Raw genomic sequence first — 16,542 nt, 5'->3', positions numbered from 1 at the left:
CACATGACACAGCTGCACTGGACAAAAGGGAGCACTTCTCACAGGCATATAACTGTCTATAGACTGGACAACTCTTCATTAACGACACTGACATTGAGCCCAGAGCTACTCCTGCTCAAGGTATTGCCACAGAAAAGAAAAACAGCGCGAGGTACAGAAGGGCGGCTGTTTCCCAGGGGCAGGACAGTGAGTTTGACAAGATGGAGCAGGACACAAGGTGTCCACACACGTTTGGTGGCTTAGATCTTTTAGGGTGTCTTTGGCAGTTCCCCACACACTGGGGACCAGTGAAATGTGCAAATCCAAGATGTTGCGGTACAGAAGCAGAGCATGGAATCGTCCGCAGTCTTCCCAAGGTAATGCCAAGGTCTGCAGATGGTACCAGGTTCTCCTGTGCTGGCAAGTGCTTGAGCAGCATTTCCCTTTCCTGCCCCTGCACTCCAGCTCACACACAGCGCGCGGAGGCTGCTCTTGCGGAATAATCTGCAGCCCTGACGCACCGACGCAGTCCTCAGCAAAACCGAGCGCACAGGGCCGAGAGCCGGGAGGACAGGAAGCACTGGGCTCCCGCGGTCAGGAGCGCTGGGCTTCACTGCGGCCTGCCCCAGCGGAGCCGGTCCAGTCAGATCCGTTAACGCTGATCCAGGGGGTGACGCCAGACGCTGCTCTCCAGCTTGTTTCTGCTGTGCTTCCAGGAGAAAACCAGCAAGGCATCTTGAAAAGGAGAGCCTGTGATGCTCTGTGATGCTCTAACAGCGTGCTGAAAGTTAATTTTTAAAGTTCATTTTGCAGACACTGTTTATTTCCTGGGAGACATATTGCTGGCTGGTAATTTGGTATAACACTTGCGCAATATGTTATAACACATAACAACCTGCAGCAATTGAGTCAAATCGACAAACAGAGGTCCAGAGGGACATGCGGGGTCACCTTGTCCTCCAGACTGGACTGCTCTGCCCTCCTGCCCCTGCAAACACACCACAGTCCCCTTCACAGAGAAGGTGCAGATACTCTCCTCGCTTGAGTAGGGGCAGTTCTCAATTCCCCCGCCCCCCCAAAAAAAGATTCTTATACATCACAGGATTCCCCAGCTCCAGCCCAGCCCTCAATAGAGACACAGAGTAAGTCCACTGCCTTAGCACACCTGTGCTTGTCTTTAGGTCTTTAATTCTTTTCTCCTATCTGGAGAAGTGGCAGCATTAACTAAAGACTAATGAAGTCAATGGGTTTAACTGATATCAAGTGGCTTGGCAGAGGCTTGGCACAGCTAACTGTGGGTCAGAGTGAGTGTGTGCGTGAGGGAGAGTCAGAGAGTTACACCAGAACACACAAGAGGGTTGGTTTTCTGGCTGTATTTAAAGCCCTAAAGGTTCACATCTTTATTTTCCTATATTTTTGCAGTGTGTACTTCTAAAAATGGTTCTTCTAAAGAAGTGCATATTCCTGTTTGCTTGAACTAAGGAAAATACATTCAATTAAATTGTGCCCTTTAAAATGTGCTTCTTACAGTCTTCACCTCCTGATCAGCATCATTCTTTTTTTACAATAAATAATCGATCAAGTAATAGATCGCAGGTTGGCCCTTCCCGGGAGTCGCAGACTTCACAAACCTGCTGGTCTCTTCAACCCCCTGCTCGATGGGACCCTGACACTGGAGTCCGGGTCCTGGGTGCGTCTCAGTGGAAAGTTTCACAAGTGAATTCTCATCACGGGGAGAGGTGTGACTGATGACCCTCACAGGCAGGGGAGAAGTGTTTTCCTGGAAAGTCCTGCTTTGTTCACTGAGCAGGAGGCATTTGCTGTTATTTCTTTTATGCTTGAAAGTACCTCTGTTTATCCGCTTAGCAGACACACTTATCCAGGACGACTTGCTGAATTTATATGAAATGACGTCGTGCAGTACAAGCAGGCAGAGCTTAAAGTTAAATTAATAAAGCGACAGCGGGGCACACAGAGTTCCACCTTTACCTCGCAGACACACGAAATAAAACAGTAGGAAACAGGAAACGGAGCGGGGGTCATACACAGAGACCTAGTGGAAAAGGGTCACTATACAATCCCGTACAGGCGCAGGACAACGGGGTGTAGCAGCCGAGCTCATGTGATCCCTGCAGTGTGGCTTTGCATGTTAGACGAATATACTAATGCCCTTCCTCCCCCTTACTTCACCTCCAGCAGCCTCAGCTCTCAACAAATAGCCTAATCTGGGTGATCCGAGTCTTTGCACATCCTTGCACAATGCCTTGTGGCCAGTGTGGCAGCTGACCTGGCATGACATGATCCACGACTGTGATAATGATGTTTGCTCACGGAGTCCGACCGGACACCTTATCAGCACTTTTCTCCTGCTGCCGGGGTTGCTGTCCACACAGATGTCTTTGCTGCAAGGAGAAGCACAGGAAATATTCTGCAGAGGCTGCACATCTGTAGAAGCCTTGGCACACCAGGCCCACACAGATTAACGCTTCTCCAGATCCCTGGCTGGACAGATTGCAGCAGTTTTCAAACCCAAGCGCATCTTTTGCGGTTTTCTCTGGTTTGATTTCCCATTTATGTTATTTTGTCTTAAATATTTTTGTTGTTTTTTTTTAATGAATGATCCCAGTGTTGAGTGACTCCGCGGCCTGGATGCTCTGTCTGAGCTGTCTGAAGAGGCCAGTGGGCTGCTATCCAGCACAGGCTTTGAGGAATGTGGTGGGATTTTTCAAAGAAGAGCACAGAGGGCACAGAATACGAAGTGTGCCACTTTGAAATAGAGGAAAAGAAATACACCCGGGAAGTCCGATAAGCTCCAGTTCTTCCAATTTCTATTTATTGTAAAAATTATGTTCTTTGCAACACGGTTAGCTTTGTGAGTGGGTGTGCTCCAGTCCCCTTGTTGTGAACGTGACCGAAACAATGGAGCAGGAGTTTCTGAGCCAGCGAGCTCCGCCCTGCCCTTGGTCAGCCTATTTAGGACATTTAGTTAGGAAGAGATCAGTCTGGCCAGCATCTGCATATGACACCAAACCTTCCTCAAATCTAATTTCAGAGCACAAATGTAATTATATTCCCAAAAAAAAAGCCTGCACTGCCAGAGTCCCGGTGGGATTCAGCACTGTTTCTGATGGATGGAGACAGTGAATATGATAATAATGTTTCTTTATTAGCCCTATACAATTTCTTGCATTAGGAATTTGTCTTTTTGCAGACCCCAGCTTTTTCTCCATGGAGACACAGACAGGGAGAGAAGCTGAGGGTCAGAGCACAGGGTCTGCCATTGTACAGCACCCCTGGAGCAGTTAGGGTTAAGGGCCTTGCTCAGGGGCCCAGCGGAGTAGGATTCCTCTGCCGGCCGCGGGATTTGAACCGGCAACCTTCCAGCCACAGCCACATGTCCTGAGCCGCAGAGCAACCGCTCCGCCCCTCAGATGGTGTAATTTGCTAAGCTTTCTCAGGTGTGTAATGAGGGTAACGGTGCTAAAAGCTACAGGCTGTGCCATTTGTAACGGCAACACTTTTTCACCTAGTACATCCCTCATACACTTGTGTCCCTGTTACTGCCCTATGGGAAGGTGAGAGAGCTTTCTTTGCTCTCCTGTAGAAGCACTTCCACTCGACGGCAGCTATTCTAGCAGTAAGATATTGTGCCCTTAGAAGTACCAGACCTATCCCCAGCCATTGGGATATTATTAAAGGCAGCGTTGCCTTTGGTACGAATCCCTTATCGGGACCAAATTTCAGAGTGTTATGATCGAAGTGCATCAGCGTTTTGGCCTTCTTTGGTGTTTCTTTAAAACCCTTTTATGTGCGCTGCTTTATCACGGTTCTGATAAACGAGCGAATGTGTTTTTTCTTGTCTGTGTCATTTTATCAGATTGGCAGACTGTGCGTTTTCGTCTGATGTGCGTACTGGCACTATCTGTCCTCAGAATCACAAACAATTCCAAGCTGCCTCTGAAGATCTCAAGCTGTATGTTGGCACGTGATAAGTTGACTATTCGGAGCCCACACTCAACATGTATTTATTGAAGTTAACGCAGAAGAATAAAAGTGTACATTGGTTTATTGTTTTGTCCTCCGGGTTTCTGAATATTTTGCAACAGCACAAAGACTGAAGTTTTGGTTCATACTTCATGCAAACCACAGCCAAGGGATTTGTGGCATATAGCCTACAGTACAGAAAATTACTCAGGTGAAGTCAGATTGTTTCTGGTGTGGGATATAGATGTTCTGATGTAGGATGCTAATGTCCTACGAGTTAACAGAGACAAGCCAGGTATCTCCTCTGCAGGGAGGGTGCTTTTGTATGACACTGGGCACATTGAACTGGAGCTCTGAAACCAGTGAACCCCAGCCCCCAGCGGGAAGTGGGAGGTTTTCCTCTGGGTGTTTGGAGAAGCCCAGTAAGAACCAACCTCTGATAGGCCAACCACACTCCCCAGTTGGTGCTGGCGCGGTAGTCAGCAGGCCAGCTGGGCTGGGTTCATGGCTTCTGCCATCGTATTGCATGAGAGAAAAGGTGACAGACGTTACATGGAAGAAAAAAGGAAGCTTCTGCACTTGTCTGCACGCACGCATCGCAGGCATGAGACAGCTCCGGCTGGTCCAGTGGCCCCCAGGCCGCCAGATCCACAGATCCACAGAAATATCAATCAAGCCCACCTGCTGCCGGAAGGCGCAGAACAGCACCGCAAACGGGCTCCAAGCGCCTACTAATTCCTGCACAAGGACACGCGTGAACACCGCCTCGTCTCGTTTTCACTACTCCCCCGGCGGCAGCCCTGCCTGACCCGAGATCCGCGTGCTCTGGCGGCAGGAGAAGGGAAAGGAAGCGGCCTGTCCGCGGTCAGATCGCCTAGCCTCAGCCCTTTCCATCGGGGCTTCAGGAACCGGTCACGCTGGCTCGATTGCAGATAGCCGGCTTGAGCAAGATGTCAGTTGCATCAAGAGAAACCTCAGGAACCACATCCGAATGCCGGCCTGCAGAATGTTTGCGCTTTCCAGCCCACGCGCGGGAAGACTGCCCCCTCTTTCTCCTGAGCCCTGACATTTAGCTTTTCAGCTACAATAAAAGTGTAGGCAGAAACCAAAATGCTTTTCTGTGACATAAGTAACAATCATGTAGGGAACTGTGTGTCCCTGTAGACATCTCTCTGGATTTAAAATACAGGGCCCTGTGTTCAAAACACTTGCATGCTTCGATCGCTTTTGTTTTATATCGTGATTTATACGCCTGAGTGTTTGGAGTGTTAGGCCCATCATTTCAATATATGCCTTTCTTATTCTCAGTCAGGAATATTTGCATATGTGCAGGATTACATTCAGATACAATCTTATAAACATTTCAGTTTGATTCCAAGCAATCAAGCTAAATTTAAGTACAATGAATCAGTACATTTGGTATGAAGGCACACTAAAAGTAAAACACCCATTCAAAAGAGCCATTGGTTGGTTTTTAATTGTCATGTTCATTTGTGTGGCATTGTCAGTAGCTCTAGGTCTGTTGCTCTGATTCTCTGGGAGGCTCTATGTACATTGTGTGTGGGATTGTCCTCAAATCTAAAACCGTTTATCTAATTAAAGAGAAACATATTTGCTGTGAATCTTTAGTTTTGGAGCTCACTCATTTCAGAATGAATTTGGTTAATAAGAATTGGATTAAAAACCCCAAGCGGGGTGTAAGATCAGAGAGCGTGATTCAGAGGGAGTTACCGTACCGGCTTTAAGTAATGAATGGAAAATTCTTTTGCGATCGTTTTTCCTTTGTTTATCTTCCATGGCATTTTCTCCAGTGAGCTATGAACATACTAACCAGAAAAGTAAAATAAATAAAATAAAACCAATTACCCCCACGTCTCTGCACGACAGAAGGAGGAAGGTTTTCCCAGTTATCCAGACAGAAAAAAATTAGCGTGAGTGGGGCCATAGAGGTTATATGCCTTGCTGTGTACACGTGTGTGTGTCTGCACGTGTGTTTGTGTGTATCTATGTCTCTGTCTGAGAATGTGTGTGTGTGTCTGTGCACACATGTGCAATTGTGTGTGTCTGTATTTGTGTGTGTGTCTGTACCTATGTGTATTATATGTGTGTGTGGGGGGGTGGGGAGGGATACCCAGTCAGTGGTGAGGAAGAAGGTTCTTGGTAAGTTCTATTGCTCGTCATCTTCCCTTTTCAAAGGGTGTCATTGGGAGTTAATATGCATTTATGCATAGGAAGAAGCCCACAGAGCTGCTCTTCAGACACAATCAGCTCGGCAGCTGAGGACAGCTCTTATGGAAATTGGAATCCCAGGAGAAGCTGCCCTTGATCTGTTTGTGGTTAAATACCCCTCAGTGCTCTCTGGTTCTAACCTATTTTGATAGGTCTGTTGAGCACCGATGCAACTGGAGTTTGAAGTGAACTAATTAAAAAACAGCCATTCAAAAGCACCACAAAACTGATGTTCAGCACGAAGCTGCACCTTATTGTCAGTCCTCGCTTTACAATCTTACAAAACGTATTGCGCATAGTAAGAACAGTGATGAGAAACATACATCGCTTGTTTTTTTAAATGGGCACATTTTGTTTTCTGAAGAAAATGAAAAAATCTGAATTCACAAGTGAAAGCCTACATCACATCCTTGTGAAGACTGGATGCTATAGAAAGGAAGGACAAAATGTTTGTGTCACTCAATTTGTTTTTTTCAAAAGGAGAGTACTTTGCATGAAATAGCATGTCTAATTAAAAGATCGCTTTCAGACTTCAAGCTGAATTATTCATGAGTGTGTGAATGAGCTGTCTGTGGTCTAGGTGTAGAAATGCTGCTGTTCAGCTTTCTCTTTTAAGTTACAGCAGTCACAGTGTCAAGGCTTTAGAATTAGGCAGTAACTCACGTTGTGCCAAATATAACAAGCTGGGTCTAGTTCCTGAGAACCGTGCTGCGTGTTGATTGATACCTGCCTTGTCTTATTGTCTGTTCTCCATTGGAACAGCTCAGGTGCTATCTAGCAATCTGTATCTGTGCTTATGAGCTATCTCACACAGAACTGATACCGTAAGTCCAGTGTTATTCCAGTGTAAAAATTGCAAATACTGGTAAAATTGGTTATTATTTGTCCCTCTGCAGTTTCCTGTAAAAGGTTTTTTTTACAGGTGATATTCGGATTGTTGAATGGCTCTCTTATCTGGCTGTATTCTGCCCAATCACAAGAGTTTAATGTTATGTAAGATGGGCAGTGGAGTAGCAGCTGAAGAGTGTGACTTTGAGGGGGTGTCAGATGTTGTCAAGTGATAGTGCTAAGCCAGGTCAAAGTTCATGAGAAATCACTCTTGATTTGTCTTGATTCGCTTAGATTTGAACTCCAGGTTCAAGTTGCTGTTACACTGCCACCTGTTGGCATATGATGGAGGTGCCACACACTTCATTTCTAAACATATACAGTACACATGATACATTCATAGTGAAGCAAATAAGGCTCTAAACAGGACTTTGTCCATCATTTTACTGGGAATGCATCAATTTCTGGGTCGTAAGTTTATTTTGCTAATGGCCATCTGAGGTTGAAAGCAGACAATATCATTTTAAAACCACAGGGACATTAAACGCTGTGTCCACTGCCTCACAGGTTGTACAGAGTTCAGTCTCATCAGTAGGAAAGGCTGAATTGATGTTTTGACAGTGTCACCTCTGAAAGCACCACAGTAACAAAAAGCACACAAGCAGCCCAGACACAGATTCCCTTTGAAGAGTGCAGGATGGAAAGGGCAGGATGGGCAGGAAACCAGGCGACTGCTTTTCAAAAATGTATCAGACCTGGGAGTCACCCTTTGCACATTTCGTACAGAGATCTGCCAGCACTGGGGAAACCGTGATCATCTTTCTAAGGAACGTCTGCGCTGGAGAGTCTCCTCTCATTTTGAAAGAGTAGACAGGAGGTGGGCCCTGGCAGCTGGCAGACGTGCAGACAGTACAGGAAGCCGTCGCTGTGCGTGTGTGCAGTAATGTAATGGGCCTTTTCAACTCCTCCGCAGGCAGCTGTCACTCACACTGCAGCAGGGCTGGAATCGTTCGACCTCGAGTGGCCTTTCCTATCATCTGCCTTCTTGTGAAGGTGTTCCATGCTTTGACGATGCTGCTGCCAAGCAGTGGCTGTGCAGTTGGCTTCTTGCTTTATCACGTCTCCCTGTGCTTTAAAATGCAGTCTCCCCATTATCTCACAGTGTCCTTAACTCTGCTGTTAGCATGACAGGCCACGGCATGGCAAACTGTTTCGTGCTTATTGTTTTTGTATTTAAGCTTGTTTTGCCCAGAACTATGCTGAAGTGGAATTCCTTTGCTAACTGTGATTGGGTATGATTAGGATATTTCCACATGGCTCATACTGTGCATCAGGCCTCCTCCCCTCAGTTCCTCCGAGACCTCATGTCCTCTTGTTTCTGTTCCATCTGATTAGTCAGTTAAATAATTTACCTTCTTCATGTTGGTCTTACAGTGTATTGAAATGTCCTTCAGGTCTTTCACAGCTGATAACCTAAAACATACACTTTGTTAAAGGTACAGTTAACAGCTAATTAAATAATTCAATAACTGTCTGGGACAGAGGCCAGAAGTTAGTATTGTGCTCTGCAGCACCTGAGATTGAGACCCCTGCTGTAGAGAATGGGCTGCAAATGAATATTGGAATGAAAATGGATATTGAATGCAAATGAAAATGGAGAATATAAGGAAATAGGAAGGCCATGTGTTTCTCCTCCTGTACAGCCCTGTTCAGCCATATTAAAGAAGGGTCTGGCTGCCTGTGTGCTGCACTCTTTTGAAAAGGGATAGCTCAATCGCTCAGTGGCAGGAAAATCAAGCGCAGTTGAGCGCTGTGTGCATTTGCAGGTGAGGTTAACGAGCTGCAGGAGGTCCTGGGACCAGTCAGGCAGTGAGGCTGGAAGGGCTGAGTGGCTCCTCTTGCCTCTCCCCTTTCTGGTGTGTGACTGGTCACTCTTCTGCAGCACAGCCAGCGCCCAGATTGCTGCATTGATCCTGCTAATTGTCAATTAAACAATTAACGACCTAAAATGGTTCGCCCGGGGGGTGGCTACAGGTTGAGACTAGCGTGACAGGGACTGCTCTGTCGCGTTTTGTTCTAACCGAAAAATAAAGCTGTGAACCTTTTCTTTTCCACATTTTGAAGGACGGGGGCATGAACCTGATTTGTTTTTCATTAGAAAAGAGCCTTTCGCACACACTGGGTCAGTTGCAGTCCAGTGATGCCCAAACAGAACACCAAAGCCCTTTTTTTCACGCAATGCGTTTTAGGAGTGGAGTAATCAAACTGGGGGATCAGGCAGGCAGGAGGAAGTGTGCTCCTTCTGAAAATAAGATGAATGTGTTATTCTGGTGATGGCTCCGTCAGTGCTGGAGCAGTAGAATCAGGGCTGGTCCACCGATCCTCAGCTCCTCTGCCTTCTCTCTACCATGCCACCCCTCGCGTCCTGGCTGAGGAGAGAGGGGAACGGGAAAATAGAATGTGAATGATTTAGCCCTTATTAAGCGTGTTACTTGGAGAAATGTCTTAATCTGCCTCCTGTCACATGTTTCTGCGTGCTATAGTCCCCAGTGAAAAGTGGAATTTCAGAAAATAAATGAGTTTATTAATAAGATGACATGAGCAGACAGAGTGAGCTTTATGATCTGTTACATCGTTATAGAAATGATGCTGAACAGACTGCTGATATAATAAAGATGCAATAAAAATATCAATGTTTGTAGCAGAAGGTGCACACTTTGTCTTGTTCCTTGTAAGTACTTAGATTAGAAATCAGTGAAATGGGGAATAGTGGTGATGTCAGTGGGGCGCCTTCAATTACAACCTGTTTTGATTAAAAAGTCACCAAAATGCTCCGTAGGACTTGACATGGAGAGCCGATGAGCCCAATCAGATTAAGAGAGTGATGCCGCAATCTGGTGGATTGAGGCTGGTGACCTGTGCTCTCTTGTCCACCAATGTGCCATAAAATGTGAGCCAAACATGTACAGAGTAACAGAATTGAACTTGCAAAGGCTGCCCAGCTAATTAATATACTGTAAGAATGTTCAATGTAATTTGTTAAATTACAGTATGGCCAGGTGTGTTCTGTCTCTAGCCTAACTGAAAGACAAGGTTCAGTTCAAGGTTAGACTGCTTTACCTAGATTCATTTTGCCCGTCGACAATGGTCTCTGTTCTTCCTGTTTGAAAGGATGGATCTGTGTGATTTGAAAAACGTAGAAAGATGGAAGGAAAGCTTCCCTTCCACTTAGCTGTGAGACAGGCCAAGTAGGTGGGAGTGGGTGTCCACCTGGTTACACGTTAAAACGAATCGGAAGGAGGGGGAGAAAAGAGTGAGGAATTCTCCGAAGCTGAAATCCTGATGCCATATCCCATCCTACCTGGGTCTGAGCGCTGAGAGACTCAGTGTGTCTCTGCACACAGTCCGCATCAGACTGGCTGTGCTGGCGTGCAAATTTAACCTTCATATTTTTAATTGTTTGTTTCTGCTTCTTCTTTTTTACCTGGCATTTGCCTGTAGTTTAGAAAGAACACAAAAAACACCAATTAGCTTATAAGAAGTCCTCAGAGTGTTCTTCGCAAGACGTCTCAGGGTACAGTAAAATGAAAGTCTTTAGTTGTCAGTGATTTATTACAGATCTGTGTCGTCCCAGTGACTGGAGCTGGGGAGTTCCCAAGCTGTGTTATTGAAAATGCATGCCCTGTTTCGTCTCTCAGGAAAAGTGGGCCTTACAAGGGCTTAGTTGGACAATTTGCTGATACTTGTGGAGGATTTGGTGAAAGTTGAACTTAAGTTAGAAAGAGGACACTTTGAAGGGAGCCCTCGTCTTCTTAGATCAGAGGTCACGTGTTGTGAGAGGAGGAGCGGGGTGGGGTTGTCGTTGTCATCTAATGGCTCCTGGGCTGCTCAGTTCAGTTCATGTTTCTAACAGAGCAGGAGCGAAGAAAAGATGTGGCTTCAGCTCTGTAAGCGGATTACAGCACGTTTCACATGGCGGAGCCAGGAAGCTGGTCAGAGCTTCACGCCTTTTCCTCCTGTCACCCCCAGGCGTCTCGAACTCTTCATCTCATAGCGTGTTTATAATAATGTTTCTTTATTAATAATGTTAATAATCCCTGTTCCTTCCCAAATCCTTCACCGGGGAGATGATGCAAAGCTGAGATTTTCTCTTTGTGAAGAAAATGAGAAAATGTTGACATCATGGGAAAACTAAAGGGATCTACTGTTAATACTTCAGGCGGTGTTTAACTAGGCAGAAGACTTTGATTCAGACATACAGTATTTGCTTCTTGCAAAGAATCGAGCTATAGTAAACATGCAAAGTGCTGCATTGCCTTCACGGTGGCTGTGGCTGGAGTTCTGGCACAGTGGCACAGCCCTTCTGGAGAGGTTTTCCATGTCATGTGTTAGCCTTGCGAAGGCTGTCTCCACTATTAACTTGATCAGTAGTAGTATTATTGTAGCAGTATTGTTTTGCAGGGTGATAGCAGCATTCTGCTGCTCTAAGGTAATTGGAATGGTCCTCCTTTTGGGTGTTGTCTGGTTGTGGAGCAGATGTTAGTCTGGACTCCTAATGGGAAGGTTGCAGGTTCAAATCCCAGGTGAGACACTGCTGTGACACCTGTGAGAAAGGTGCTTCACCTGAACAGTGCCAGGAAAACACCCAGCTGCATCAATGGGGGCAAATGTAGGTTTTTTTCGGATAAAAGTGTCCCAGCTCATGGAATGTTTTTATCGGGACAAGAGAGCAGAATCTAACTTCTACACTCGCGTTTCTGTTTCCAGTACAGAATCGGACAGCTGTACATGATCAGCAAGCACAGCCATGAGCAGAGCGACCGGGGAGAGGGCGTGGAGGTGGTGCAGAACGAGCCGTACGAAGACCCCGCGCACGGAAAGGGCCAGTTCACGGAGAAGCGCGTTTACCTCAACAGGTAGGGGGCGCCGGTTCCTTCTTCTCTCCCAGGACACTGAAAGACAAGGAGCTGGTGAATGCTTTCCAGACAGGCAGGCAACACTGTACTGTGGGGGAAAAAAAACGAATGCCGAAGGATTACCTGAGATAAATATAGAAAGAGTTATAAAAAGTTAATTAATTCATTGAATGCGAAAGGCATTCGTCAGCGGTTTTGCTGAAGGGCTCAGGGGCAGTGCTGACGCAGAAGCTAGCATGACTCGGCGGAGCCAGAGGTAGCCTTGGCCCCCCGGCCTGCCGTAAAGGACAGGATAAGACATGATTCAGCAGAAAAGGCGGCTGGCGGGACGGCTCACAGACAGGACAGCCTTTGTGTGGCCACCCTGCTAAATGCTGACAGAGTAACTACATACAACAACACAGGCGGCAAAAACCAAAACTCGAACAGCCCCTGTTTGGAAAGCTGTTTCATTTCCTTTGAATCGGCAGGGTATCCTGAGCCTTCCTGGCAAGATTTTTTCCATTTACCTCTCTTGGGTATCAGATGCTCAATCTTCACTGACCTTTAGCTGGTGTTTGCGAGCTGAAATGTACACGCAGAGTGATTTGGCCTCTTCGGGAACGCTGGCACAGAGAGCAGTGTAAATATGCAGAAGTCAAGCCTTCTCAAAGCAAATGAGCTGCGGTTAAAGGCAGTTCTAGCAGAGATCACATAGTTGTTGAAATGTCTGAATTATGCCCCTCGCGGCTCACGATGGAGGCTGAAAACAGAAAAGAATTTAAACAGACGTGTCTGAACTGGCGATGAAGGTTCCACCTCGCTCTTATCCAGCTGAAGTCTGGTCTGAAGTAGAAACTTCCCCCACAAGTCCTGTGCTGGTCCCGATCCTACAAGGCCTGAGGTTCTTCCCTGACACCCCTGTCGTTCTACCGTGGAAAACAAAACAAAGGTTCTGCTGAATTCGTTTTCGCGCCGGATGTAAAACCCTTTGCCTTTGTCTGGACGCCGGAGCTGGCTCGCAGGTTGGCGTTGTGACGTTCAGCTGCCTTTGCGGACTGCCCTGGCCCTACCACCCCCCCGGGCTCCTCTCGGTTAGAGACGCCCCCTGTCCCGAGGAGAGGCACAGCGGCAGGCTAGTGCCAGCCAGGCGGGCCCCCCCGTCTGGCTCTCGGGCTGTGGCACAAGCCGCTCGGAGTGGTTTCAGCGCCAGCTGGTTCTCAGCTCCAGCCTAATTCACCCTGCATAATTATTCTTGACAGCAAAATAAATAATTAAAAAACGGATTCTTGAAAGTGCATTCTTTCCCACGGATGGCGTACACAGATGGCTCACTTGGTTCATTTCTGCATTCAGATGCTGCCCCCATTAGGACTTTTTGTGACGATTTCCACTGCAGTGGGAAACAAAAAGCGGTTAACTCCCCTCTTCCCTGCTCTGAGTCTCATCTGAGTTTCTCCACGGACCGCTCCGTCACACGGCTACAACAGGGGCCTGGAGTGTGGAGAGCAGAGTGAGGAGTGTGCAGGACAGTGTGTGGAGAGCAGAGTGAGGAGTGTGCAGGACAGTGTGCAGGACAGTGTGTGGAGAGCAGAGTGAGGAGTGTGCAGGACAGTGTGTGGAGAGCAGAGTGAGGAGTGTGCAGGACAGTGTGTGGAGAGCAGAGTGAGGAGTGTGCAGGACAGTGTGCAGTACAGTGTGTGGAGTGTGCAGGACAGTGTGTGGAGAGCAGAGTGAGGAGTGTGCAGGACAGTGTGTGGAGAGCAGAGTGAGGAGTGTGCAGGACAGTGTGTGGAGTGTGCAGTACAGTGTGTGGAGTGTGTAGTACAGTGTGCAGTACAGTGTGCAGTACAGTGTGTGGAGTGTGCAGTACGGTGTGCAGTACAGTGTGCAGTACAGTGTGTGGAGTGTGCAGTACGGTGTGCAGTACAGTGTGCAGTACAGTGTGTGGAGTGTGCAGTACAGTGTGCAGTACAGTGTGTGGAGTGTGCAGTACGGTGTGCAGTACAGTGTGCAGTACAGTGTGTGGAGTGTGCAGTACAGTGTGCAGTACAGTGTGTGGAGTGTGCAGTATGGTGTGCAGTACAGTGTGCAGTACAGTGTGTGGAATGTGCAGTACGGTGTGCAGTACAGTGTGCAGTACAGTGTGTGGAGTGTGCAGTACGGTGTGCAGGACAGTGTGCAGTACAGTGTGTGGAGTGTGTAGTACAGTGTGCAGTACAGTGTGCAGTACAGTGTGTGGAGTGTGCAGTACGGTGTGCAGTACAGTGTGCAGTACAGTGTGTGGAGTGTGCAGTACGGTGTGCAGTACAGTGTGCAGTACAGTGTGTGGAGTGTGCAGTACGGTGTGCAGTACAGTGTGCAGTACAGTGTGTGGAGTGTGCAGTACAGTGTGCAGTACAGTGTGTGGAGTGTGCAGTATGGTGTGCAGTACAGTGTGCAGTACAGTGTGTGGAATGTGCAGTACGGTGTGCAGTACAGTGTGCAGTACAGTGTGTGGAGTGTGCAGTCTAGTGTGTGGAGTGCGGAGTGTCCTGTGCTGAGTTTAGAGTCTAGTGTGGCTTGCAGAATGTGTGCTGTTTAGACATTACAGAGGAAACAGTGTCAGGGAGATGATCCGATCAGGCTTTCGAGTGCTTGGAGTTGCTGTGCAATATGTGAGTGTTATTATTAAACCACAGATTAGTTCAGTTCCTTCCCTGTTCTCCATGATGTCAGCCAGCACACCCTCTCCAGTCTTGCAGTCTGTTAGAGGATCTGGCCTGGAGATGGAGGAACGAAAGTGAGCTTGAGCTGCAGTCTCATGGAAGTGAATCTAACTGCACTTCCAACAGTACAGCTCATTTCCAGCTCGTTATTTTGGATACAGATTAAGATTCAAAACAAGTTGCTTTTCCAGCAAATAGCTGGTGACACAAACGTTGAGTGCAGTTTGCACACCCATCACACTAAGCTGTGCGCATCAAAACCTTTGAAATGAAAGCTCTTTCAGGCAGGGCTGTCTTATTTAGCCATAGTCACATACTGTATTTATCAACTCAGCATGTCTTCCACAGCAAGTGTGCAATCTCCCTCCCCTCCATTCCATGGGGGTTTTCTGTGTAATAAATCTCATCCTGCATGCACGATTGTTTTCAAAATGAGTCTCTCCTGTGGGGGCTGGCAGGAGGGTCTCTGCAGAGGGGGCAGCACGCTCTCCCAGCCTTCGCGAGATTGGCGGGAAGAGGCAGGCGAGGGGCCCGGCGTGACTCCACAAACACAGGGCTCGTTAGAGCGGCCTGCTCGTCCGTCAGGAGGCACACCGCACTCGAAAGGAGCATTCCTCTCCATTAGGACAGCAATTAGCAGCGGAGGCCTCGCTCTCAAGAAGACGATTGGAAATAAGCCCTCCTGAGCCAGATCTTCTCCACCTGTGAGCAATGAAGACGTGAGAGAGAGAGAAAAGGGGTCACAGTTATGAATCTGTGGGAGCCCCTCTTTCTCACCTGCTCAAAGCTGCTGCTACAGCGCCAGCTACCGGTGCTCTCCATCAGTTCCAGACTGTCAGCCAAGACATGGTTGGCTGACCTTTGTCCACAAGCCCTACCAAAGAGAAACAATGCCCTCCTTCCTTGCGGTACTAAACAACATGCCCGAGGTCACGGTTCTGCAAAAATGGGACAATGTTCTTCCCTGAAAGCACCACCTAGATCATCTCTGCAAAACTAAAAATTAAGGATTTGTCTTTGTCCCATCATTGCTTGTGACATTATTTTCTAATTATCTTCAGACTTCACTGGTTATTTATATGAAGGTTTTGAGACATGGGCTCGGTTGTAAAAAGAAAAGGAGAAATGCCCTGTAAAAACACGAGGACATGGTAACAGCACTAAAGATTTTATTGGAGAGCACGTACATATAATCCACATTAAAACCAGAATTTTAAAGATCACACGGAAGCCAAGAAGGAGGTGATCTCTGTGCTGGAGAGGTTATGCCAGCTGCTCATTCTCCTCATTGTGAGCATATAGAGAAATCTATTGACTACGTGCCTGTGCCTGCAACACCAAACCCTCTGGCGATGGCAAAGCACTCTGGCTAGTTTTACAACAAAGCCCTTGGAAGACCCGTGCTGCCAAAAACTCTCACCTCTGGCCTCAGTCTGGCACCAAAACAGATGGATCTTTTGACAGAAATGGGCTTGTATTTTAACACACCGATGAAGCATAGAGAACTCACTTGTGTTTATTAAACAGGCTTTTTCATTTACGCGCATACAACTTCAAAATTTAAGAACCCCTGTGTTGCACCAAGTTAACTTTTTATCTCAAGGTGTGATGTTTGGTCCTAGATAGACAGATAGTAAAAACATGTTCCGACTGCACATTTAATTAGAGCACTGCAGATCTTTTTCAAAATGACAAACAGACGCTAAAGTAGGAATGTGTAAGTGGGAGAGAGAGAGTCTTTGACGTCTTGTGTGGGACTGAGCTTTGCTGGGGTCTGTGTGGAACAGCGCTGTGTGCCCGGCTCCTGTCTTCACTAGGCGTACCTGTCTGCTGCCCACATGCCACCTGCTCGCGTGTGCCAGGCCTAAGTGTGTGTGGAAGGCCATGGCTGTGGTATTGCTGCAGCCTCAAGTGCTAGA

At 47.3% G+C, this 16,542-nt stretch overlaps 1 protein-coding gene across 1 annotated transcript in view; it reads left to right on the top strand.

The window, feature by feature from the left end:
- The window catches only part of pitpnc1a (phosphatidylinositol transfer protein cytoplasmic 1a), an 89,991-nt gene that overhangs the window by 48,090 nt on the left and 25,359 nt on the right, over positions 1–16,542 (top strand). The window contains exon 2 of the mRNA XM_069194634.1: positions 11,788–11,936. Coding sequence (XP_069050735.1) covers positions 11,788–11,936 — 149 coding nt within the window. The remainder of the gene's footprint in view (positions 1–11,787; positions 11,937–16,542) is intronic.

The sequence above is a fragment of the Lepisosteus oculatus genome, chromosome 9 (assembly GCF_040954835.1).
Source record: "Lepisosteus oculatus isolate fLepOcu1 chromosome 9, fLepOcu1.hap2, whole genome shotgun sequence".
Classification (NCBI taxonomy): domain Eukaryota; kingdom Metazoa; phylum Chordata; class Actinopteri; order Semionotiformes; family Lepisosteidae; genus Lepisosteus; species Lepisosteus oculatus.
This window is presented reverse-complemented; position numbering and strand designations above follow the sequence as displayed.